We start from the raw sequence: 25,763 nt of genomic DNA on the forward strand, positions 1-25,763 counted from the left end.
CAAAGCTGGTGAGGGGGCTGGAGAAGAAGAGGAGCGGCTGAGAGAGCTGGGGGGGTTTATCCTGGAGAAGAGGAGGCTGAGGGGAGACCTCATTGCTCTCTCCACCTCCCTGAGAGGAGGTTGTGGAGAGGAGGGAGCTGGGCTCTTCTCCCAAGGGACAGGGGACAGGACGAGAGGGAATGGCCTCAAGCTCCACCAGGGGAGGGTCAGGCTGGACAGCAGGAAAAAATTCTTCATGGAAAGGGTGATTGGTCCCTGGTAGAGGCTGCCCAGGGAGGGGGTTGAGTCCCCTTCCCCGGAGGGGTTTAAGGGCCGGGTGGACGAGGTGCTGAGGGACATGGGTTAGTGATTGATGGGGATGGTTGGACTCGATGATCCAGTGGGTCTTTTCCGGCCTGGTGATTCTATGATTCCCCCAGCCACTCCTCACAACCCCTGTTCTCCATCCCCTTTCTACTCCCGGACACCTCTGTGAGGTATGAGATGCCCCTGACCTCCTCCAGGCCATCTCTATAGGGGTCTGAGATGTTCCTCACCTACTCCCATCCATCCCTGTGGGGTACCAGACGCTCCCACCCATCCCTCCCACCTCCCACCGAGCAAGATGTGGAGCCTGAAGCGAAGGACATGTTTAAAAGCGCTCGGGGACGTGCGCTGTCAAGACGATGTCCCCGACACGGCTCTCGCCTGCATCGCATTACCAAGAGCATCCGAGATTGCAAGGAAGAGGCTACGGATCCCCGCGACGCCGCTCGCCTCCCTTGTTCCCGGCTCCTGCCACTTTGCTACCTCATTTGGCGTTTTGCTCAACCTTTTCTCACCGCTCACGGTTATCAGGACCTGAAACATCAACCACGGGAGCCGGAGACCCACAGGAGCCCCCTCCCCCTTCCCAGCCTGGGCTGCTGGGTCTGTGCTGGGCAGGGCTGGATTGGAGCATCTCGGGGTGCAGGAGGGTGGAAAGAGGCATTTTGGCTTCAAATCCTCCAGCTCCCTTCCCAGGGAGCAATGTCCAGGTGGGTGAGGGCACAGGGGAAGCTTCTCCTCATCTCGTGGTCACAGACGGCTGATGAGGAGCTGGGTGTGAGATCCTGGGGGAAATTAGAGCATCCTAAGTCACGGAATCATGGAGTGGTTTGGGTTGAAAGGGACCTCAAAGACCATCCAGTTCCACCTCCTTCCATGGGCAGCAACACCTCCCACTGGATCAGGGGCTCCCAGCCCCATCCAACCTGGCCTTGAACCCCCCCAGGGATGGGGCAGCCACCACTGCTCTGGGCAACCTGGGCCAGAACCTCCTCATCCTCATTGTGAAGAATTTCCTCGTAAGATCTCATCTCAGTCACCCCCTTTTCCAGCTCAAAACCATTCCCCTCATCCTGTCCCTGCCCTCCCTGATCCAGAGTTCCTCCCCAGCTTTCCTGGAGCCCTTTTTCCTACTGGACACTGCTCTAAGGTCTCCATGGAGCCTTCTCTTCTCCAGATTAAACCACCCCATTTCTCTCAACGTGGCCTTTTAGCAAAGGTTCTCCAGCCCTTGGATCATCTCCATGGCCTCCTCTGGACTCACTCCACCAGCTTCATGTCCTCCCTTTGCTGAGGACTCCAGAACTGGACCCAGGACTCCAGGTGGGTCTCACCATCCAGTGCTCACAGAGAAAAGGGGCTCTTGGATGGGGTCGCACCACAGAGACCAGAGCAGACACCCAATCCGTGATGGATTAACCAGCTAATTAGGGCCACCTCGATGGGGAATGAGACTGGAGAGTGGTGGAGGTGGTGGGAAGAGCAGAGCCAAGGACCCCGGTGGAGGTCTCCAAGGCAGATTTGCCGCGCAGGTCCCTCCTCCTGCCCCGCGCCCCCCGTTCGGGCCCTCGCGTTGGGTTTATTTTCCTTTCCCGGAGAATTCCGGCTGACCGAGCTCAGGAAACGCTCGCTGAGGGGTGGTGGGAGCTGTGGGGAGCAGTGAGGGGAGCGTTGACGTCCTCTCCTCGTTAATGGCCACCGGCCCCGTTGGCTAACACTCCCCAGATGCCTTCACCATCCTCATCCTCCTGCTCCTCCAATTCCACAGGGATCCAGGGCTGGGATGGGGGCACAGGAGGGACCCCAGTTTGGCCTCGGCGTCCAGGGGAAAGGGAGAGGCCGGGGAGGAAGCTGGCAGGGCCAGGGGACAATGCAGGGCGAGGGGACACGAGAGGTGGGGCGAGGGGTGGCGCATGGGGGTTTCCTGGGGAAGCGGCGTGCGAGGAGGCGCATGCGTGAGCGGCAGGAAAGGGTGGGAGCGTGAGGATGAGGCTCACACTGGGGGTGCGGATAGAGGGGCACAGCTGGATCGTGTGGGGCAAAGACACAAGGCACAGCTGGATCGTGTGGGGCACGGATAGAGGGGACACAGCTGGATCATGTGGGGCATGGATAGAAGGGCACAGCTGGATCGTGTGGGGAATGCATAGAGGGGGCACAGCTGGATTGTGTGGGGAATGGATAGAAGGGCACAGCTGGATCGTGTGGGGAATGGATAGAAGGGCACAGCTGGATCATGTGGGGAATGGATAGAGGGGACACAGCTGGATGTGTGGGGCACAGATAGAGGGGGCACAGCTGGATCGTATGGGTCATGGATAGAAGGGACAAAGCTGGATCGTGTGGGTCATGGATAGAGGGGGCACAGCTGGACCATGTGAGGCACAGAGAGCACAGCTGGATTGCGTGGGGCACAGGCAGAGGTCACAGCTGGATTGTGTGGGGCACGGATAGAGGGAGCACAGCTGGACCATGTGGGTCACATCTGGGGGCATCACAGCTGGACCACGTGGATGCCTCTGTCCCAGGGGTGGTAGGGAAACCGAGGCACAGGCTGGTTGCTGGCCCTGTGACCCCACGCCCACGTGAAGAGTCTGTGTCCAACCCCACAGAGCCCTTCGCCGGCAGGGGCAGTGGGGCTGGGCCACCTCAGAGGGACCCAAACCAGCCCAAGGGAGGCCACAGCACTAGGAGGAAGAGCAGAGGTGGCCAGAACAACCAACAGTGGGAAATGTCATCAGTTGGCTCCTTCCCATCCCATTTGGCCATTGTCAATGTGGCCTCCAGCAGCTCCGGGCTGGGCTGTGAGAAGGGAGGGAGCTGGATCTTCCCAGTCCGGGTGAGCTCCCTCCCTGCTCCTGGAGTGCTGGTGTGGGGACACGGGGGACCACGGGCAGCAGAATCCCCTTCCCTGTGGGATCTTAGAATCATAGAGCGACCATTAGGAAAAGACCCACTGGATCCTTGAGTCACAGACACGATCAGGTGGCCTATAAAGGTCTCTTCCAACCCAAACTGCTCCATGAATCCATCATGGTGATGAACACGGAATCATAGAACGGTTTGAGGAGGAAGGGACCTCAAAGATCACCTAATTCCAACCTCCCTGCCATGGGCAGGGACACCTCCCACTGGATCAGGGGCTCCAAGCCCCATCCAACCTGGCCTGGAACCCCTCCAGGGATGGGGCAGCCACCCCTGCTCTGGGCAGCCTGGGCCAGGGCCTCCCCACCCTCCCAGGAGAACATTTCTCCCCAAGATCTCACCTCAATCTCCCCTCTTGCAGCTCAAAACTGTTCCCCTCATCCTCTCCCTGCTCTCCCTGATCCAGAGCCCCTCCCCAGCTCTCCTGGAGCCCCTTTCCCTACTGGAAGATGCTCTAATTTCTCCCCAAAGCCTTTTCTTCTCCAGGATGAACACCCCCAGCTCTCTCAGCCTCCTACGGGAGGTTCTCCAGCCCTCACATCATCTCCATGGCCTCCTCTGGACTCGCTCCAGCAGCTCCATGTCCTCCCTGTGCTGAGGACTCCAGAGCTGGACCCAGGACTCCAGGTGGGTCTCCCAGAGTGGAGCAGAGGGGCAGGATCCTCTCCCTGGCCCTGGTGGCCACAGGGCTCTGGATGCAGCCCAGGACACGGGGGGTTTCCAGGCTGCGAGCACACGTTGTGGCTCCTGTTGAGCTTCTCCTCCCCCAGCACCTCAAGCCCTTCTCCTCAGGGCTGCTCCCAAGCTGTTCTCCACCCAATCTGGACTGAAATCAGGGATTGCCCCAGCCCAGGTGTAGGACCTTGGCTTTGCTGAACCTCCTGAGGTTCTCCCATCCTCACTTCTCCATCGTGTCCAGGTCCCTCTGGATTCTATCCCCTCCTTCTGGTGTGGTGACTGCCCCACTCAGCTTGGTGTCACCTGCAAACTTGCTGAGGGAGCCCTCGATCTCGCTGTCGATGTCATTGATGAAGATATTAAGCAGCTCTGGTCTCGGGATGGAAGAGGGAACCGGTGTTGGGATTGGGGAACCGGTGCCGGCACTGGGAGCACCGTGGAGGACGCACCCTCCTGGCTTGGCCCGGGTTTGTTTTCCACCTCCAGGCTTTGTGTCCTGGCCAGGGATCGGTGTTGGCTTCCAGCTCGTGTTCTCCGCTCTCCTCCCGAGCTTCCTGCCTCCCCGCGGTGTTTCCACGGCCGTGCCTCAATTCCCGGAAGGCGCTACCTCATCGCCGGGCCAGGCGGACGCGGGTGGAGCCCCCGCTCTGCCCTCCCTCTCTCCAGAACCTTCCCAGTGCCAGGGGGGACTGGGACCTCCCTGCTCCATACCCCCACCCCGGTGCCCACCAGCTCCAGTAGGGACCCAGTACAGCCTCTGGATGGACCCAGTACAGCCTCAGTACAATTCCAGTACAGCCTCTGTAAGGTCCCAGTACAGCCCCAGTATGGTCCCAGTATAGCCTCCTTATGATCCCAGTACAGCGCTGGTACAGCCCCAGTACAGCTTCAATACAGTCCCAATGTAGCCCTAGCCCAGCCCCAGTATGGCCCCAGTACAGTCCTGGGACAGTCCCAATGTAGCCCTAGCCCAGCCCCAGTATGGCCCCAGTACAGGCTCTGTACAGACCCAGTACAGCGCCAGGACAGCCGTGGTACAACCCCAGTACAATCTCCATACAGCACCAGTATGACCCCAGTACAACCTCTGTGTGGTCCCAGTACAGTCCTGGTACAGACCCAGTACAGTCCCAGCCCAGCCCCAGTACAGCCTCTGTATAGTCCCAGTACAGACACTGTACAGACCCAGTACAGCCCCAGTTTAGTCACAGTACAGCCCCAGTACAGCCTCTGTATGATCCCAGTACAGCCCTGATACAGCCCCAGTACAGTCCCAGTGTAGCCCCAGCTCAACCCCAGTATGGCCCCAGTACAGATGCTGTACAGCCCCAGTACAGCCCCAGTATGGCCCCAGTACAGCCGTGGTACAACCCCAGTACAGTCTCCATACAGCACCAGTATGACCCCAGTACAGATGCTGTATGGTCCCAGTACAGCCCCAGTATGGCCCCAGTACAACCTCTGTGTGGTCCCAGTACAGTCCTGGTACAGACCCAGTACAGCCCCAGTATGGCCCCAGTACAGCCTCTGTGTAGTCCCAGTACAGCCCCAGTTTAGTCCCAGTACAGCCATGGTACAGCCCCAGTCCAACCCCTACACAGCACCAACATGGCCCCAGTCCAGCCCCAGTACCCAGGGTATCGTCTAGGCTCTTCCCAGTTCCCAAACTGGGACTGGTGACTCAGACACTGCTCCAGCAAGAGGAGGAGGGGAGGGAGGGGGTGGCGAACAGACACACAGACAGCCCTGACCACCCTGGGACCCCAGCCCTTCCCCACGTCCATGAGGAGGAGTCCCTCGACAATGATCCCAACGATCCCAACGTCATCCCAGTGATCAAAACAGTCTCAATGATTCCAATCATCTCAAAGGTTCCAGTGAATCCAAGGATCCCAATGATAAAAACAATCTGCTCCGCTCTGGGAGACCCACCTGGAGTCCTGGGTCCTCTTCTGGAATCCCCATCATAAGGACATGGAGCTGTTGGTGGAGTCAGAGGAGGCCACGGAGACGATGCAAGAGCTGGAAAGCCTCCCGTAGGAGGCTGAGAGAGTTGGGGTTGTTCATCCTGGAGAAGAGAAGGCTCCAGGGAGACCTTAGAGCAGCTTCCAGGAGGGAAAGGGGCTCCAGGAGAGCTGGGGAGGGGCTGTTTACAAAGGTTTGAAGTGATGGGATGAGGGGGAACGGCTTTAAACTGGATCGAGGAGGATTTAGACTGGACATAAGGTGGAATTTCTTCACAATGAAGGTGGGGAGGCCCTGGCCCAGGTGTCCCAGAGCAGTGGTGGCTGCTCCATCCCTGGAGGGGTTCAAGACCAGGTTGGATGGGGCTTGGAGCCCCCGATGGATGGAACCGGATGATCTTTGAGGTCCCTTCCAACCCAACCCATTCCACGTTTCTATGAAGAGTGATAAAATCTGAGGGAGCAACACACATGGGGATGAAGAAAAGCCAGTTTGCGGTGTGACAGAGGAGGAGGATGGTCAACGTCTCCCTCCATCATTCCCATCCCGGCTGGGGGGTCCATCCCCCCTCGGCAGCCTGTGGTCCCCCAGCTGGGGAGGCTGAGCTGGGAGTTTAGATTTCATTCCGGGCAGTGGTGTTGGCCCTGCCTCCTCCTCCTCCTCCTCCCGCTCCCACATCTGCAGCTGGAATTGCAATTTGAGGCGCGGGCTGGGCCAGGACTGGGAGTGGGAGGAAGGCGCTCGGGGAGGGCAGAGGAAGCCGGAGAGCGGGGCCACCGGTGTGGGGAAACCAAGTCTGGAGCTGCTGGGTAGCACCAGGGCAGCAGGAGCCAGCGCACAGCTGGAACAGCTGGAGCGAGCAAGAAGGGGGTGGCTGGACCCTAACCTGTCCCCACCAGCTGAGGTAAGTGGCTTCGTAGCGAGGGACCAAGGCAATTCCCACGGCACGGAGACAGCGGGGACCTGGCATCTGTCGCCTTGGATGGGATGAAGGTGTCACCACCCCAGCTGGGACGCCTCGGGTGTCCTCCGGGTTTGGGGACACCGGTGATGAGCACAGCGGCACCAGGCGGGGGACAGAAATGCTGGGGGAGTCTCCCCAGCGAGGACGGGGGCTGGAGTCGGGATTGCTGTGCTGAGCCTTTCCTGAGCTTCCCATCCCCTCATCCCAGCTCATCCCTGAGGGACACCACCATAAACCATGGGGACACCACCGTAACCAATGGGGACACCACTGAGACTGCTGGGGACACCACTGAGACTGGTGGGGACGCCCCCACAAACCCCAGGGACAATCCGTGAGGTGCCAGCCCCACGCCAGGACAATCCACACCAGGGACATCCCACCAGCTCCCGTGTCCCAGCCGAGCGATGGCAGTGGGAAGGGGGACAACTCCCACAAACGCCCGTGGAAAGCCGACGCCGGCCTCTGGGAGGTTTGGGGGCTCCCCAGCCCTCCAGATGTGCTCGCTCCTGGCGCAAGAGGCTCGGGAAGGCGAACGCCTCCTCCCGCTCCCTGCACATCTGGATCCCAGCCCCACAGCTGCCCCCATCCCCTCCGCAGCTGGAGCAGCCCGTGCCGCGGTGGCACCGTGCCCAGCGCCACTGGTGTCCCCACCGTACCCTGCCTGTCCCCAGCCCATCCCAAACTTTGCTTCCTTTCCCTGTTTCCGTCAGCAGAGGCGGAAATGGTGGAAAGTCCTCAAAAACACGGCTCCTCCCGCCAGAGCGAGAGCCGGGAGCCGCTGGGATCCCTTCCCCGGCACCGCAGCTGGGCCCCTCGGAGCTGGGGGCTTCGTCCCACATCCCTGTGAGGGGTGACGGGTGCAGGCAGGGCGATCCCTGCCCAGGATCCGCATGGGAACGATGCTGGAAGACACAAGGGTGCTCCATGGCAGAGCTCAACGCGTGTGCATGGGAAGGAGAGGATCCATTTGCACCCGACAGCTGGGAATGGGGGGTGTGCAGGGCTCCCCAGGCACCCCCAGAGCAAGGGGTGAAGAGACCAGGTCTCCAGAGCTGCAGGAATCATAGAATCAGAGAATCACCAGGTTGGAAAAGACCCACCGGATCATCGAGTCCAACCATTCCCATCAATCACTAACCCATGTCCAGAGGGAGAAGAACCTCCCTGGCCCTGCTGGCCACGCCGGGTCTGATCCAAGCCAAGATGCCCTTGGCCTTCTTGGCCCCCTGGGCCCCTGCTGGCTCCTGTTCAACCAACACCCCCAGGTCCTTCTCCTCCAGGCAGCTTCCAGAGGAGAGGTTCAGCTGGATGAAACCTCTTGGGAGGCTGGATGACCCCCCCAACCCTTGGTGTGTAGAGTCCAGGTCTCCAGTGCTGCAGGAGTAGAGCCATGGGGTCTGCACGGGCTCCAGAGCAGTTGTCCAGAGCATCCCATGGCCGTGGAGGGGCAGGGAATTAAGCCACTGAAGTCCCCAGAGCTGAAGGTCTTGTTTCTCCCTCCTGCTGGAGCCGGCAACTCTGCACCTCAGTGGGATGCAGGCCCACACCCTGGGGATGTGGAGGTGGGATGATGTGCTCCAGGGTGGATTCCAACCCCTCCAGGTCCACCAGCACCACTAGGTTGGAACTGGATGATCTTCGAGGCCCCTTCCAACCAAACCACTCCATGATTCTACAGTTCCATGATTCCTGCATCAGCCACAGCTCCTCCTCACTCAGCCCCAGCACTGGGGTGGCCAGAGCCAAATCCCTGCCTTGCTCTGAGGAAAACCTCCTCACCTTTCATTTTTAGCACAAGGTTTTTCCTCGGGAGGCTGCGGAGAGCAGGATCTGGCCGCTTCAGTGCGTGGGAGGGTTTGGCTTGGAGCAAAAGCCTCTCCCCGATGAGCTAAACCCCATCCTGAGCCCACAGCTCCGCAGGAGGAACGCAGCCGGCGCGGGGCAGGCATCCGCGGAGGCGATGGGAGGTGATGGGATCAGGCAGAGAGCCAGGAGCCGGGTTAGGAGCCGGGAAAGCAGTTTTGGAGCTGGTCAATGTGGTTGGTCCCAACGTGGGTCTAGGAGGTTGAGCCTGGGCTCACCCAGGGGGTGAGGGGACCTCATGGGTGACGTGGCCCATGGCACCCTGTCCACCCCTCTCCCAGTGCCTCCAGGCGTGTGGATGCTCATCCCATCATCCCTTCTCCTTCTCTTGCAGCCGGGAAGGTGAGGCCACCATGGCGATGCTCCTGGAGCCTGGGATGCAGAGTCTGCGGATGGGTAAGGCTGCAGTGGGTGGGGGGTCCCCTACTCCTCTCCGTGCCCTCCGATGAGCTCCAGGACGATCCAAAGGAGGCAAACTCCTCTCCCTTCTCCTCCCCACCCACTGGTGTGTCCCACCACCACTTCCCAAGCCGTCTACCCCCTCCCATCTGCGGCTGCTCCTGCGCTGGGGTAACCAGAACCAGCTGTGGAAACCTGACCCTGCGATCACAAACCTGGGAGCAGCCTGAGCAAAGAGGTGGTTGCAAGAATTAACCCGCTGCAGGGTCCCCCCTAGATCGCTGGGAACCTGTGGTGGGTGCCAGAGCCAGGTTTGGATCCATAGGGAAGAGGGTTCATCTCCAGACCCAAGGTTTGAAGCGTGGGGTGAGCTCCTCGCTCCCTGCCCAGCCTGGGCGATGCTTTCCCCACACTGTGGTGACGCTGGCAGCACAAAGGGACACTCAGCAGGACATTCCAGTTTGTCCAGGATCAAATATTCATGGCACAGACATGGGATACAGCGAAAGGCACTTATGGAGCAAGTGTGAAGGAATCGGAGCCGTGTCGCAGTGATGAGTCCACTGGCACAGCTCCCAGGGGGCCCAGAGCAAAGCACCATCACAGAATCACTAGGTTGGAAAGGACCCCCAGGATCATGGAGTCCAACCATTCCCATCAGTCACTAACCCATGTCCCTCAGCGCCTCGTCCACCCGGCCCTTAAACCCCTCCAGGGAAGGGGACTCAACCCCCTCCCTGGGCAGCCTCGGACAGGGACCAATCACCCTTTCCAGGAAAAATTTTTCAGCCTGACCCTCCCCTGGTGGAGCTTGAGGCCATTCCCTCTCGTCCTGTCCCCTGTCCCTTGGGAGAAGAGCCCAGCTCCCTCCTCTCCACAACCTCCTCTCAGGGAGTTGCAGAGAGCAATGAGGTCTCCCCTCAGCCTCCTCTTCTCCAGGATAAACACCCCCAGCTCTCTCAGATGCTCCTCTTCTTCTCCAGCCCCCTCCCCAGCTTCGTTGCTCTTCTCTGGACTCGCTCCAGAGCCTCAACATCCTTCTGGTGGGGAGGGGCCCAGAACTGACCCCAGGATTCGAGGAGCGGTCTCCCCAGGGCCGAGGCCAGAGGGAGAAGAACCTCCCTGGCCCTGCTGGCCACGCCGGGTCTGATCCAAGCCAAGATGCCCTTGGCCTTCTTGGCCCCCTGGGCCCCTGCTGGCTCCTGTTCAACCAACCCCCCCAGGTCCCTCTCCTCCAGGCACTTTCCAGCCAGACTTAGTCCTAGTCTGGAGCTGCTCAGGGTTGTTGTGCCCCAAGGGCAGGACCCAGCGCTTGCCTTGGTGGAACCCCTTCCCGTTGGTCTCAGCCCATGGATCCAGCCTGTTCAGATCCTTTGGAGAACCTCAAAACCCTCCAGCAGATCCACGCTCCCACCCAGCTTAGTGTCACCTGCAAACTTACTCAGTCCAGCTGGGAGTGGATGCTGCTCATCCCTGCTCCCATTGTCCGGATCCCAGCAGGTACGGAGCTCCCTGGCTGAGAAGATGAGTCCAAGGCTCAGGTACGGACACCACCCAGGCCCCACATCCCATTCCCAGCACAGCCAACCTCACTGGGAAAGGTGCCTCTCCTCCACCGGCTGCCCCCGGCCAACAGCTGGATCTCATCAACCGGCTGGTGCTTTTGCAGGGTGATTAATCCCCTCTGCTAATTGGAGCCATGTGGAGGAGCGCAGGCAGCTCCACGCCGCAGGCTCGCCCCGTCCCAGCTGGGGGCCGGCATCCTACTGGGATTGACTGGGATTAACAAGGCTTCTGGAGGAAAATCACCCCAGGGGGACGCAGAGCTGGCTGGGGTCTCCAGGAGGAGGAAGAGGAGGCGGCTCTGCAGAGGAAGGGTGATCGCACGTCCCTGTGCGTGTCTGTGCTTCACCGCGGTGTGTGCCAACACGAGCCTCCCAGAGCTCCCCGTGTGAGCCAAATCTCCGTGTTTGGGGGTTAAACTGGGCTCACGCAGGACTTACGGCATCTCCACCAAGCCAGGATGCTCTGCAGTCCGAGCCGGGCACACCTCCACGTTCCAAGGATCCAGCTCTCCACGGCATCACCTCCAACCCCTTGGTAGCTCACCAGCACCTCTTTCCCAGTTTCTCTCCCCATTTTTATTGGATACAAGAGCTTCAGCTGCGTACCCGGAGCAGCCTCTGGCGCCCTTCTCCGTCATCCCTGCCAGAGGCTGCCGCTCCGAGCTAGCGTGTATTTCTGGGATGATTGGCTGTGCTGGATTAAAAATAGGCAGCTCTGGAGAACAGCCACGTCCCTTTCTGCTACAAAGACGTCATGGGCTTTCAGTCTTGACTCTGCTGCCACAAGGAATGGGATCCAGCTGCTCCTTCCAATTTCCATTCCTCTGGTCCCCGTCGGATGTGAACAGGAGGATGCTTCCCACCTCAGTTTGCTCGTCTACACGAGTGTCACGAGCTGCAGCCGACCCGACGGTCTCTGCAGAGCCAGCCTGGGCTTGCAGGCTCACCAGGCTCACGTTGGAGGGATGGGTTTAGGATGAGTGCTGGACAAGTTCATCTGGAGTCCTGGGTCCAGCTCTGGAGTCCTCAGCATGGGGAGGACATGGAGCTGCTGGAGCGAGTCCAGAGGAGGCCACAGAGATGATCCAAGAGCTGGAGAACCTCCCGTATAACAACAGGCTGAGAGAGTTGGGGCTGTTTAGCCTGGAAAAGGCTTTGGGGAGAACTTAGAGCAGCTTCCAGTAGGGAAAGGGGCTCCAGGAGAGCTGGGGAGGGGCTCTGGATCAGGGAGGGCAGGGAGAGGACAAGGTTTTGAGCTGAAAGAGGGGAGATTGAGATGAGATCTTAAGGAGAAATGTTCTCCTGGGAGGATGGGGTGGCCCTGGCCCAGGTTGCCCAGAGCAGGGGTGGCTGCCCCGTCCCTGGAGGGGTTCAAGGCCAGGTTGGATGCAGCTTGGAGCCCCTGATCCCGTGGGAGGTGTCCCTGCCCATGGCAGGGGGTGATATTGGATGGGCTTTGAGGTCCTCAAGCCCGCGACTGCCCCATGGTCCCATCAGGAGCTGCCCCTGCAGCAGATCCACCCCTGCGTTTCCCAACCCGCATCCGCACCGGTTGTGTCTTCATCAGGACATCACACATTGCTCTCACCTTGGGATTGGATCCTCAGGAGAACCCAGGACCCCTTCCCATCCCAACCTCTCCCTGCTGTGCCCACAGGTGCCACCGGTGAGCGGTGCCCCACGCCGTCCCCTCCCGGCACCCCGGGGACACCCCACGACTGCTGCAGCATCGCCCCGCTGACGCCCTCCCAGTCACCGGTAAGGAAGCGGCGTGGTCCATCCTGGGAATGCCAGGACCTCTCTCTTTGGCATTGTCCTCTCTGTGGCCACCAGGGCCAGGGAAGGGATCCTGACTCTGGGAGACACTCCACCTGGGGTCCCTTGTCCAGCTCTGGAGTCCTCAGCACAGGGAGGACATGGAGATGTTGGGGTGAGTCCAGAGGAGGCCACGGAGATGATCCAAGGGCTGGAGAACCTCCCATTTGAGGCCAGACTGAGAGTTGGGGTTGTTCCTCCTGGAGAAGAGAAGGCTGTGGGGAGACCTTAGAGCATCTTCCAGTAGGGAAAGGGGCTCCAGGGAAGCTGGGGAGGGACTTCTGATCATGGAGTGCAGGGACAGGACAATGGGAATGGTTTTGAGCTACAAGAGGGGAGATTGAGATGAGATCTTAGGGAGAAATGTTCTCCTGGGAGGGTGGGGAGGCCCTGGACCAGGCTGCCCAGAGCAGGGGTGGCTGCCCCATCCCTGGAGGGGTTCAAGGCCAGGTTGGATGGGGCTTGGAGCCCCTGATCCAGCGGGAGGTGTCCCTGCCCACAGCAGACGATGGAACTGGATGGTCTTTGAGGTCCCTTCCAACCCAAACCACTCCATGATTCTACGATCCATCCCTGGTCGGTGATCACTCCCCGTTTCCTCCCCTCCTGCTCCAGGTGCTGTTCCCACCGCACTCCCCAATCCCAGCTGGGGACGGGTCATTCTCTCACTGGTGCCCTGTTCCCCCTCTTTGCTGTGGGATTGATGGGATGGAGGTTTTTCCAGCACAGGAGGCAGGATGGGAGCTGGAGGAAACATCCACATGAGTTTAACTCTATGCAAGCTCCCGGCTCCAATTTGCTCCTGCAGAGACATCCCCGGGATGGGAGGATGGAGGCAGGGAAGGGGCTGGAGGGAAGCAGTGCAGCCTCCATCCTAGAGGAGTTAAAAAACTTGTAGACGTGGCACTTCAGGACAAGGTTCAGTCATCACGGTCGTGTTGGGCTGATGGTTGAATGGATGAGCTTGGAGGTCTTTTCCAACCTGAGTGATTCCATGATTCCATGATTCCTTGTAGCTCCCTGAAGGTGCACATTTCTGAGACAACCCCTTCACCCATGCTAATCGCCGGCTTTTTTCGCAGCTACCTCGTGTCTGCACTTATCAAATCTGGGTTCGTTAAACGTTAATGAGGGCTTTTAGCTTTCCATGTCTGCTCCGTGCCCTGGGAGGCGGTGGTGGTGCAGGGACAGGGCTCACGGTGTCTTCACAGCTCCTTCGGCATCGCCACTCCCTGCGCCTCCGTCTGATGTCGTGGGGAGACGAGGGATGGGGGTCCAGGAGGAAACGAGGGATGCGGGTCCAGGAGGAGACGAGGGATGCGGGTCCAGGAGGAGACGAGGGATGCGGGTCCAGGAGGAGACGAGGGATGCGGGTCCAGGAGGAGGTGAGGGATGCAGGTCCAGGAGGAAACAAGGGATGCGGGTCCAGGAGGAGATGAGGGATGCGCATCCAGGAGGAGGGGAGGGATGGGGGGCCAGGAGGAAACGAGGGATGCGGATCCAGAAGATGAGGGATAGGGGTCCAGGAGGAGATGAGGGATGCGGGTCCAGGAGGAGACGAGGGATGCGGGTCCAGGAGGAGACGAGGGATAGGGGTCCAGGAGGAGATGAGGGATGGGGGTCCAGGAGGAGACGAGGGATGCGGGTCCAGGAGGAAACGAGGGATGCGGGTCCAGGAGGAGACAAGGGATGCGGATCCAGGAGGAGGCGAGGGATGGGGGGCCAGGAGGAGATGAGGGATGCGGGTCCAGGAGGCAGGACCAGAAAAGCATCGAGTCTAGGAGGTTGCAGTGGGAACCTCTGGGCTAAGAAGGTTTTCAGCTGGGTGACCCATGGGGACGCCTGGGACGAGGTCCCTTGGCCAGACATGAGGAACACAGAAGGCTGAGGGGAATTCGAGCTGAAATTCCCCAGCGTTCAAGTGTGGAGGCCTCAGCACCACCCCAACCCCAGGCACCTCCTGTAGGCAGAGGCTGCCGGCATCCTTCCCTCTCCAGGACTTCCCAAATACCCTTGTCCCACAAGTTTGTCTTTGGGAACCACCACAGGGACCCCAGCCAGTGTGGACAATCCCTCATCCCTCTTCTCCATGATTTGGAGCACTATAAGAGGAGGAATTACCCTGAATTGTTGGCATCACTGGATCCCAGGTTGTCCAGAGCAGTGGTGGCTGCCCCGTCCCTGGAGGGGTTCAAGGCCAGGTTGGATGGGGCTTGGAGCCCCTGATCCAGTGGGAGGTGTCCCTGCCCATGGCAGAGGGGTGGGACTGGGTGGTCTTTAAGGTCCCTTCCAACCCAAACCATTCCATGGCTCCATAATTCTAACTTGTCATCAACCAGAACCCCCAGATCCCATCCCTGGAGGGGTTCAAGGCCAGGTTGGATGTGGCTTGGAGCAAGCAGATCCACTGGGAGGTGTCCCTGCCCGTGACAGGGGGTTGGAACTGGATGATCTTTGGGGTCCCTTCCAACCCAAACCATTCCATGGTCCCTAACAGCTGCCTTTGCGTTTCAGAGGAGCGAGGCTCGCTCCCAGCAAGCCGCCTCCTTCGCTGTGGTGGTGGCCATCGACTTCGGCACCACGTCCAGCGGCTACGCCTTCAGCTTCTCCAGTGACCCCGAGGCCATCCACATGATGAGGTGAGGAGCAGCCGGAAAGCTTCTCCTGGGGCCATGAAAGGACTTTTTTTCCCCGAAGAGGGGGGAAGTTGGCTTGTTGGGAGGCAAGGATGGAGCCAGATTGGTCCGTGAACATCCGCTGTCATGGGTGATGGATGCTGGGGGTGGAAGGACGCCATGAAATTTGTCCTGTGAAATGGGTCCCACCCTCAGTGAGAGGATGGGTGAGAGCATCCTCATTAGCGTTTTGTTCTAATGACCCGCACGAGCACAGAGAAGCTCCATGGGGGTTGAGCAAGAAGCAAAGTGACCTTCGTGCGTGGCCTTCCCAGGGATGTTGGTCCATTCTTTGTCTCCCTTTGAGGTTGTGCCCAGGTGGCCACCAATATCCCGGCTTGGATCATCCCCGGGGTGGCCAGCAGGAGCGGGACAGGCTGCGGTGAGGTGGGTGGTGGCCTCTTCTCCCAAGGGACAGGTGGTGGGATGAGGGGAAACAGCCTCAAGTTGCACCAGGGGAGGGTTGGATTCCATGAGTCTGAGATAACTGGCATGGGGTAGGATCCGTTCTTCAGCCTTGAGGTTCACGGGCTGCTCTGCTGGCTCCTGTTTGCAGGAAATGGGAAGGAGGGGACCCCGGGGTGGCCAACCAGAAGACCCCCACCAGCCTCCTGCTGACGCCGGAGGGCGTCTTCCACAGCTTCGGCTACACCGCCAGGGACTACTACCACGACCTGGACCCCGAGGAAGCCCGCGACTGGCTCTACTTTGAGAAGTTTAAGATGAAGATTCACAGCACCAGCGTAAGTCCCTGCTCCCATCCCGACCTCCCCAGGGGACAGAAAGGGACCCTGCTCCCATCCTGACCTCCACAGAAGACCTGTGGGGACCCTGCTCCGATCCTGACCTTCACCGTGGGGACCCTACTTCCATCCTGACCTCCCAGAGAAAAAGAAGGGACCTTGCTCCCATCCTGACCTCCACAGCGGGGACAAGAAGGGACCCTGGTCCCATTCTGACCTCTGCAGAAGAACAGTGGGGACCTTGGTCCCATCCTGACCTCCCCAGGGAAAAAGAAGGGACCCTGCTCCCATCCTGACCTCCCCAGGGGACAAGAAGGGACCTTGATCCCATCCCAACCTCCCCAGGGGTCCTTGGCCAGGTTGGATGTGATCCCAGGCCCCAAGGGTTCACCAAGAGGGAGTAGAAATCCAGGAGGGCTGGAGATGAGCTGCCAGCAAAACCTCTGATGACCATCATCCCAGCCCAGCTCATCCCACACTTCAGGACCTCGGCACACAGCAATGTTCTAACCCTTTTCAAGGGGGGGAATTTTTGGTTCTCCTTCATCCAAGCTGCTCTGGGGCTGCTGCTTGGAGTGTCTGTGCTCCAGCCTATCCGTTTGGCACAGGCGATGGGCCCAAGGCTCTCCAACGGAGCCGGGATGGGATTCCAGCCACATCCCAGCACCTTGCGTGGTCGGTTTGCTGTAATCGCTCTTCCTGGCAGGACCTCACCATGAAAACCGAGCTGGAAGCTGTCAATGGGAAGAAAATGCAAGCGCTGGAGGTGTTTGCTCACGCGCTTCGCTTCTTCAAGCAGCACGCGGTGCAGGTAGGACATCCTGGACCATCATATAACGGTCTGAGTTGGAAAGGACCTCAAAGAAGATCCAGTCCCACCCCGGCCATGGGCAGGGACACCTCCCACTGGATCAGGGGCTCCAAGCCCCATCCAACCTGGCCTTGAACCCCTCCAGGGATGGGGCAGCCACCCCTGCTCTGGGCAACCTGGGCCAGGGCCTCCCCACCCTCAGGGTGAAGAATTTCTTCCTAATGTCCAATCTAAATCTTCCCCTTCCAATTTAAAGCCATTCCCGCTTGTCCCATCACTCCAAGCCTTTGTAAAAAGTTCATCCCCAGCTTTCTGGAGCCCCTTCAGGTGCTGGAAGCTGCTCTAAGGTCTCCTGAAAGCCTTCTCTTACCTGAAAAACCCCAACTCTCCCAGCCTGGCCTCATAACAGAGATGCTCCAGCCCTTGGATCATCTCCATGGCCTCCTCTGGATCTGTTCTGATAGTTCCATGTCCTCCTTATGTTGGGGACCCCAGAGCTGGACCCAGGACTCCAGGTGGGTCTCCCAGAGCGGAGCAGAGGGGCAGGATCCCCTCCCTGGCCCTGGTGGCCACGTGGCTCTGGATGCAGCCCAGGACACGGGGGGTTTCTGGGCTGCAAGCGCACCTTACCGGCTCACGTTGAGCTTCTCCTCCATCCCCAAGTCCTTCAAGTCCTTCTCCGCGCGGCAGAGAGTGCAAATACCTGTCCTCTTCCCCACACGTCGCTTCCTCGCCCTTCACCAAGAGCCCCGCGCTCCAACCATGGGTCTTCATCCTCTGCTTCTTGCCTGGCAGGAGCTGCAGGAGCAGTGCCCGTCGCTGCGGGTGAGGGACGCCGTCCGCTGGGTCATCACCGTCCCCGCCATCTGGAAGCAGCCAGCCAAGCAGTTCATGCGAGAAGCTGCCTACAAGGTTTGGGGGGGACCTGGGGGGACCCCTCACCCTGTGGGTGCTGCCGGAATAACTGAGGGTCTCCGGTGTCTCATGGAATCGTTAGGGTTGGAGAAGCCCTCCAAGCTCATCCAGTCCAACTACACAGAGCCAGGAGGTCTCTCCTCAGCTCCTCTTCTCCAGGCTCAACAGCCCCAGCTCCCTCAGCTGCTCCCACAACCCCTGTTCTCCAGACCCTTCCCAGCTCCGTTCCCGTCTCTGGACGTGCTCCAGCCCCTCCAGGGCTTTCTTGGAGTGAGGGGCCCAGAACTGAGCCTGGGATTTAAGGTGACCCAAGTCACAACAAGTTGTTGTAGCTCAAGTGCAAGAGTGAGTGAGTCTGGTTGAACCTCATCCCATCGGCCTCGATCATGGATCCAGCCTGGCCACATCCCTCTCCAGATCCTCCCTGCCCTCCAGCCATGGATCCAGCCTGGCCAGGTCCCTCTCTAGATCCTCCCTGCCCTCCAGCCATGGATCCAGCCTGGCCAGGTCCCTCTCTAGATCCTCCCTGCCCTCCATCCATGGATCCAGCCTGGCCACATCCCTCTCTAGATCCTCCCTGCCCTCCAGCCATGGATCCAGCCTGGCCACATCCCTCTCTAGATCCTCCCTGCCCTCCATCCATGGATCCAGCCTGGCCAGATCCCTCTGCAGATCCTCCCTGCCAACCCAGTTGGGATGTGTAGGATCACCGTGCGATGTAGAAAACCTATAGAGGGAAAAGCGATGAGCAGGGGATGGGAAAACCCTGCTGGAACGCCGACATCCCAGAGCGCCGGCACCTTCTCCACCCTGACACCCCATCCTTCCTGCAGGCTGGCCTGGTGTCCCCGGAGAACCCGGAGCAGCTCCTCATCGCCCTGGAGCCCGAAGCCGCCTCCATCTATTGCAGGAAGCTTCGCCTTCACCAGCTCATCGACCTGAGCTGCAAACCCCCGGCCAACGGGTTGGCGCCCGAGCACCCCATCGACTCCAGCTTTCGGCAGGGTGAGCGGCACCGGGAGCTGCCGGGTGGGCTCGGGGTGGCAGAGGGTCCTGGTAGGGGCTGGATTAGCAGGAGATGGAGCAGGCGGGGAGGAACCCCATGAGCCAGGGCGCGGGCTCAATCCCAGAGCTGCATCCCAAGGGTTCCAGGTGGCTGCGGGGCACCGCTCGGTGTGGGATGCAATGCAGGGTCCAAGGGAGGAGCATCATCAACAGCCCCAGAATGGGAAGACAGGGTTCAGGCTCAGAGTGCATCCACCCCAGGGCTCACCCCGAGCTCCAGGTCCTGCCCACGGAGACGAACGGCTCTGAGAGCATCATTGGGTCCACGGAATAAGCAGCTCCCACAACCCCAGAGCAGGATATTGGGGTTCAGGCTCAGAGTGCACCCATCTCAGGGCTCACCCTGAGCTCCAGGTCCTGTTCGGGGGGGCAGAGAGGCTCTGGGAGCATCATTGGGGTCCCTGGGATGAGCAGCTCCCACAACCCTGGAGGAGGATATTGGGGTTCAGGCTCGTGGTGGACCTATCTCAGGGCTCACCCCAAGCTCCAGGTCCTGCCCAGGAAGACGAGGGGATGCTGGGCATCCTGGGATGCAGCAAGTGGGTGCCTGGGATGAGCAGGTCCCATAACCCCGGAGCAGGATATTGAGGTTCATGCATCCATCCCGGGGCTCACCCCGAGCTCCAGGTCCTGCCCGGGGAACAGAGGAGCTCTGGGAGCAGCAGGAGGGTCCCTGGGATGAGCAGCATCCATGACTCCGAAGCAGGATACTGGGGTTCAGGCTCATGGTGCATCCACCCCCGGGCTCACCCCAAGCTCCAGGTCCTTTGGCTTTGGGCACGGAGCAAAACCACGGCTGGTGAAGGAGCAACCAGCGCGGGGGCTGATGTGGTGGAGGGAGCTTCTCCCCAGAGCTCCCCCAGTTCCCTCCCTCCCCATCCTCCTCCACTCCTCGCTTTCCCACCCCTTCCCCAAACCCTTCCCGTCTCTGGTTCCGATGCCAATTCCAGCCAAAACCCTCGAGAGAGGGCAGCGAACCTGCACCCCATGCCCGGATAGGGCTGGTTCCACCCCAACAGGGACCCCCATCCTGCAGCATCGATGGGGGAAACTGAGGCACAGACGAGCAGGTGCCACGACGAGGGAGCGCTTGCTCCCCTCTCTCCTCTCCTTTCTGGGAGCCCCAATCCTTATTTTTACCCCCTTTCCCCAAGCCGATGGGGCTGGATGAGGCGATGGCTTCTTGCCCAGGGAGCATCCGAGCCGTGCACGGTCCCTTTTGCTGCTTAACCCACCCTTGACCTCTGCCAGCAGCACCCCAGGATCCCGGGCTGCCTCTCCCCTTCCCATTCCTATAATTCCAGCTGGAGCTATTTCTGCTGGCTCAGCCGGAGCTGCCCTGGATTCCTCCCAGCTGCTCTGCTTGGCGTCCTCCACCCCGGCTCCTCTCGTCCATACAGGCTTCCCAATCCCACAACATCCCACTCAGTCCAGGATGGGAGATGATTGGGAGCAGCCCTGAGGAGAAGGGTTTGGGGAGCTGGGGGACAAGAAGCTCAACAGGAGCCACAACGTGTGCTCAGAGCCCAGAAACCCCCCGTGTCCTGGGCTGCATCCAGAGCCGCGTGACCACCAGGGCCAGGGAGGGGATCCTGCCCCTCTGCTCCGCTCTGGGAGACCCACCTGGAGTCCTGGGTCCAGCTCTGGAGTCCTCAGCACAGGGAGGACACGGAGCTGGTGGAGCGAGTCCAGAGGAGGCCATGGGGATGATGTGAGGGCTGGAGAACCTCCTGTAGGAGGCTGAGAGAGTTGGGGGTGTTCATCCTGGAGAAGAGAAGGCTCCAGGGAGACCTTAGAGCATCTTCCAGTAGGGAAAGGGGCTCCAGGAGAGCTGGGGTGGGACTCTGGATGAGGGGGTGCAGGGACAGGACAAGAGGATTGATTTTGAGCTGCAAGAGGGGAGATTGAGATGAGATCTCAGGCAGAAATGTTCTCCTGGGAGGGTGGGGAGGCCCTGGCCCAGGTTGCCCTGAGCAGGGGTGGCTGCCCCATCCCTGGAGGGGTTCAAGGCCAGGCTGGATGGGGCTGGGAGCCCCTGATCCAGTGGGAGGTGTCCCTGCCCACAGCAGGGGTGGAACTGGATGATCTTTGAGGTCCCTTCCAACCCAAACTATTCTATAATTCCTGGTTGATGCCGTAACCACAACCCCAGGACTAGGAGAGAATCATAGAATCCTGGAATGGTTTGTTCTAGAAGGGATCTCAAAGCCCATCCAGTTCCAACCCCTGCGATGGGCAGGGACACCTCCCGCTGGACCCACTGAAGGGGTCAACCAGAGGTGTTCCCAGTGCTCCCAGTGCCCCCCAAGCTGATGTCCCCTCTGTGTCCCCAGCCCGTGAGCAGCTCCGGCGTTCCCGGCACAGCCGCACGTTCCTGGTGGAGTCGGGGATGGGGGAGCTCTGGTCAGAGATGCAGGCAGGTAGGAGGACCCAGGGGGAGCCACTGGGGTGGGGTGGGATGAGAGGGGTCCCCCTGGTTCCTGGGGGCACCCTGGGTGAGGGATCTGGGTGTCCCCTTCATGGCACAGCCCCACATCCCCCACCAGTGCCGGAAAGGGGGGGGGACGCGGCTCCACGCTGTCACTTGGCCTTGGCCCCTAGATGACGCTGGTTGGACTTGATCTCAAAGACCTTCTCCAACCTCAATGATCCCATCTGTGGGGTTCCCATCCCATCCTCTGCTTCCTCCCAAGCAAAGACCACAATGTCCCCCTCCAAAACCTCCTCTGGTGGATTTTGGATAGGAAAAACACCCCAAAGTTGGGGGACGCAGCTCCGTGCTGCCACTTGGCCTTGGCCCCCAGATGATGCTGGTTGGACTTGACGATCTTGAAGGTCTTTTCCAACCTCAATGACCTTGAAGGTCTTTTCCAACCTCAATGATCCCATCTGTGGGATTCCCATCCCATCTCTGCTTCCTTCCAAGCAAAGACCATGTTCGTAGAACCACTAGGTTGGAAAGGACCTACTGGATCATCAAGACCAACCATTCCTATCAAAATTACATCCCCCATCTAGAACTTCCTCAGGTGGATTTTTGGGTGGGAACACCCCTCCCAGGCCACGTATTTTGGTTATAGCTCCACTTTCCCTGGGTCTGCTCCCAGCATTTAGGAGGGGCACCCCCAGGGGTGGGGTCTGGGGGTCTAGGGGGGACCCCGGACCCCGACTCGGCCGCTGCGCTGACCCCCAGGTGACCGGTACATCGTGGCGGACTGCGGCGGTGGCACCGTGGACCTCACTGTCCACCAGATCGAGAAGCCTCAGGGGACGCTGAAGGAGCTCTACAAAGCCTCAGGTGGGTGGGGGTCCCACCATCTCCCCCCCCCCAAAACCAGGGTCCCCTCCTTGTCCCCTCCCAGAGCCCTGAGGGGTCCTGGCTGCGGCTGGGGCGACACCTGGTGGCAGAGAGAGGGGACAGGGGGACAGAGGGACAGGGGGATGGGGGGGACAGAGGGACAGGGGGGACAGAGGGATGGGGGGCTGGATGGGGAGGACAGAGGGACAGGGGGATGTGGGGGACAGAGGGACAGGGGGAGATGGGACTGAGTGGGGGGACAGAGGGAGAGGGGGGCTGGATGGGGAGGACAGAGGGACAGAGGGATGGGTAGGGGGACAGAGGGACGGGGGGACAGAGGGACAGGGGGGACAGATGGACGGGGGGCTGGATGGGGAGGACAGAGGGCAGAGGGACAAAGGGATGGGGGGACTGAATGGGAAGGACAGAGGGACAGGGGGATGGGTAGGGGGACAGAGGGACGGGGGGACAGAGGGACAGGGGGGACAGATGGAGAGGGGGGCTGGATGGGGAGGACAGAGGGACAGGGGGATGGGTAGGGGGACAGAGGGACGGGGGGACAGAGGGATGGGAGGCTGGATGGAGAGGACAGATGGACAGGGGGATGGGGGGGACAGAGGGACAGGGGGGACAGAGGGATGGGGGGCTGGATGGGGAGGACAGATGGACAGAGGGAATGGGGCAGACAGAGGGACAGGGGGGACAGAGGGATGGGAGGCTGGATGGGAAGGACAGAGGGACAGAGGTATGGGTAGGGGGACAGAGGGACAGGGGGGACAAAGGGATGGGGGGCTGAATGGGGAGGACAGATGGACAGAGGGATGGGTAGGGGGACAGAGGGACAGGGGGTGAGGGGACTGAGTGGGGGGACAGAGGGACAGGATGGGCTGGATGGGGAGGACAGAGGGACAAAGGGATGGGGGGGACAGAGGGACAGGGGTGACAAGGGGGCTGGATGGGGGGGCTAAGGGGGGACAGAGGGACAGGGGTGACAAGGGGGCTGGATGGGGGGGCTAAGAGGGGACAGAGGGACAGGGGTGACAAGGGGGCTGGATGGGGGGGCTAAGAGGGGACAGAGGGACAGGGGTGACAAGGGGGCTGGATGGGGGGGCTAAGGGGGGACAGAGGGACAGGGGTGACAAGGGGGCTGGATGGGGGGGCTAAGAGGGGACAGAGGGACAGGGGTGACAAGGGGGCTGGATGGGGGGGCTAAGAGGGGACAGAGGGACAGGGGTGACAAGGGGGCTGGATGGGGGGGCTAAGGGGGGACAGAGGGCCTCCCCTCCACATCCCCCCACCCCGACCCCACGGCAGAGGGGCTGCAAGGGGGCTGGGGTCCTGGTGTCGGGAGCCACAGCGGGGGTCAGACCCCCCCTGACCCACCCCGCTGGGTCTCAGGGGGTCCCTACGGCGCCGTGGGGGTGGACCTGGCCTTCGAGAAGCTGCTGTGCCACATTTTCGGGGAGGATTTCATCACCACCTTCAAAGCCAAGCGGCCGGCCGCCTGGGTGGACTTGACCATCGCCTTCGAAGCCCGCAAGCGGGCGGCAGCCCCGTCCCGCGCCAGCCCCCTCAACATCTCCCTGCCCTTCTCCTTCATCGACTTCTACCGCAAGCACCGCGGGCAGAACGTGGAGACGGCCCTCAAGAAGAGCAAGTGAGAACCTGACCCCCCTCCCTCACCTGGTCAGCGTCTTCATCAATGACCTGGATGAAGGCATCGAGGGCACCCGGAGCGAGTTTGGGGGTGACACTGAGCTGGGTGCAAGCTGGATCTGCTGGAGGGTCAGGAGGCTCCAAAGGGATCTGAACAGGCTGGATCCATGGGCTGAGACCAACGGGATGAGGGTTAACGAGGCCAAATGCCGGGTCCTGCCCTTGGGGCACAACAACCCTGAGCAGCTCCAGACTAGGAGAAGGCTGGCTGGAAACTGCCTGGAGGAGAAGGACCTGGGGGTGTTGGTTGAACAGGAGCCAGCAGGGGCCCAGGGGGCCAAGAAGGCCAAGGGCATCTTGGCTTGGAGCAGACACGGCGTGGCCAGCAGGGCCAGGGAGGTTCTTCTCCCTCTGGCCTCGGCCCTGGGGAGACCGCTCCTCGAATCCTGGGGTCAGTTCTGGGCCCTCCCCACAAGAAGGATGTTGAGGCTCTGGAGCGAGTCCAGAGAAGAGCAACGAAGCTGGGGAGGGGGCTGGAGAAGAAGAGGAGCGGCTGAGAGAGCTGGGGGTGTTTATCCTGGAGAAGAGGAGGCTGAGGGGAGACCTCATTGCTCTCTGCAACTCCCTGAGAGGAGGTTGTGGAGAGGAGGGAGCTGGGCTCTTCTCCCAAGGGACAGGGGACAGGACGAGAGGGAATGGCCTCAAGCTCCACCAGGGGAGGGTCAGGATGGACAGCAGGAAAAATATTTCCAGAAAGGGCACTGGCAGAGGCTGCCCAGGGAGGGGGTTGAGTCCCCTTCCCTGGAGGGGTTTAAGGGCCGGGTGGACGAGGTGCTGAGGCACATGGGTTAGTGATTGATGGGAATGGTTGGACTCGATGATCCAGTGGGTCCTTTCCAACCTGGTGATTCTATGATTCCATCCCCAGCATCAACCTGGTGAAGTGGTCATCCCAAGGGATGCTGCGGATGTCCTCGGAAGCCATGAGCGAGCTCTTCCAGCCCACCATCAGCCAGATCATCAAACACATCGGTAGGTCCCACCTCCCCACCTCCTCCTGGGCCCCCCAGCACCCCACAGCGTCACCCCCAGCCCTACCCAACCCCGTCCTTCCTCCTCAGATGACCTCCTGAAGAAGCCAGAGGTCCAAGGCATCAAGTTCCTCTTCCTGGTGGGCGGCTTCGCGGAGTCGGCGATGCTGCAGGGCGCCGTCCAAGCAGCCTTCGGCTCCACCTGCCGCGTCATCATCCCCCAAGACGTCGGCTTGACCATCCTCAAAGGCGCCGTCCTCTTCGGCCTCGACCCCACCATCGTCCGCGTCCGCCGCTCCCCGCTGACCTACGGCGTCGGGGTGCTCAACAAATTCGTGGAGGGCAAGCACCCGCGGGAGAAGCTGCTGGTGAAGGAGGGAAAGAACTGGTGCACCGACATCTTCGAGAAGTTCGTCTCCGTGGACCAGTCCGTGGCGCTGGGCGAGGTGGTTCAGCGCAGCTACTGCCCGGCCCGGCACGGCCAACGCAAAACCATCATCAACATCTACTGCTGCGCCACCGACGACGTGGTCTACATCACCGACCCCGGCGTCCGCAAGTGCGGAACCATCAGCCTGGAGCTGGAAGCCCTGGGAGATGCCGAGAGCCCCGCTCGGGGCCGCCGCGAGATCCGCACCAGCATGCAGTTTGGGGACACGGAGATCAAGGTCACCGCCATGGACCTCCGCACCTCCAAGACGGTGCGGGCCACCATCGATTTCCTCTCCAACTGAGACTCCCCACCTTGCTCCACAGGGATGGGGACCCTGGGAACGCTCCGGACACCCCCCTCTCACCCATGGGTGCGAGGAGCCGGTCAGCGGGGACAAACGGAGCTTCGGGGCTGCCACCGGACCCCACGCCAACCCTGATGGTGGCCCCCCCACTTCTCATGGGACACCCCACACCCCCAAGGCGGCTCCCCACGGCTCCCACAGCAATGGGCTGGAGGGGGACAGTAGCCCAACGCGGGGGGACAGTAGCCCAAGAGGAGGGAGATGATAGACCAAGAGGAGGGGGACGGTGGCCCTGGAGTGGGGGGTCAGTGGACCAAGACCGGGGGATGGTGGCCCTGGAGGAGGGGGG

The 25,763-nt window shown here is 60.9% G+C and overlaps 2 protein-coding genes across 2 annotated transcripts in view; one reads left to right on the top strand and one right to left on the bottom strand.

Moving 5' to 3' along the window:
* Positions 1 to 12,664, bottom strand: part of SIGLEC1 (sialic acid binding Ig like lectin 1) — a 45,083-nt gene extending 32,419 nt beyond the window's left edge. The window contains exon 1 of the mRNA XM_069856608.1: positions 12,540 to 12,664. The gene's annotated coding sequence lies outside the window, so the exon portion shown is untranslated. The remainder of the gene's footprint in view (positions 1 to 12,539) is intronic.
* Positions 6,557 to 25,705, top strand: HSPA12B (heat shock protein family A (Hsp70) member 12B). The gene is made up of 13 exons (XM_069856635.1): positions 6,557 to 6,778; positions 9,039 to 9,100; positions 12,326 to 12,426; positions 14,998 to 15,122; positions 15,715 to 15,901; positions 16,608 to 16,712; positions 17,508 to 17,624; positions 18,461 to 18,632; positions 21,026 to 21,112; positions 21,886 to 21,990; positions 23,389 to 23,647; positions 24,575 to 24,678; positions 24,768 to 25,705. The coding sequence occupies exons 2-13, from the start codon at positions 9,058 to 9,060 to the stop codon at positions 25,409 to 25,411; spliced, it is 2,049 nt and encodes a 682-aa protein (XP_069712736.1). The 5' UTR covers positions 6,557 to 6,778; positions 9,039 to 9,057; the 3' UTR covers positions 25,412 to 25,705.
* Positions 25,706 to 25,763: the final 58 nt, after the last annotated feature.

This window comes from Phaenicophaeus curvirostris, chromosome 4 (genome assembly GCF_032191515.1).
Source record: "Phaenicophaeus curvirostris isolate KB17595 chromosome 4, BPBGC_Pcur_1.0, whole genome shotgun sequence".
In the NCBI taxonomy this organism is placed as follows: Eukaryota; Metazoa; Chordata; class Aves; order Cuculiformes; family Cuculidae; genus Phaenicophaeus; species Phaenicophaeus curvirostris.

Bases quoted from the DNA above. Each gene is read 5' to 3' on its own strand.
- HSPA12B (XM_069856635.1), top strand. From the start codon at position 9,058: ATGGCGATGCTCCTGGAGCCTGGGATGCAGAGTCTGCGGATGG. The intron at 21,991-23,388 runs GTGGGTGGGGGT...GCTGGGTCTCAG, and splicing joins GGAGCTCTACAAAGCCTCAG to GGGGTCCCTACGGCGCCGTG. The intron at 23,648-24,574 runs GTGAGAACCTGA...TTCCATCCCCAG, and splicing joins ACGGCCCTCAAGAAGAGCAA to CATCAACCTGGTGAAGTGGT.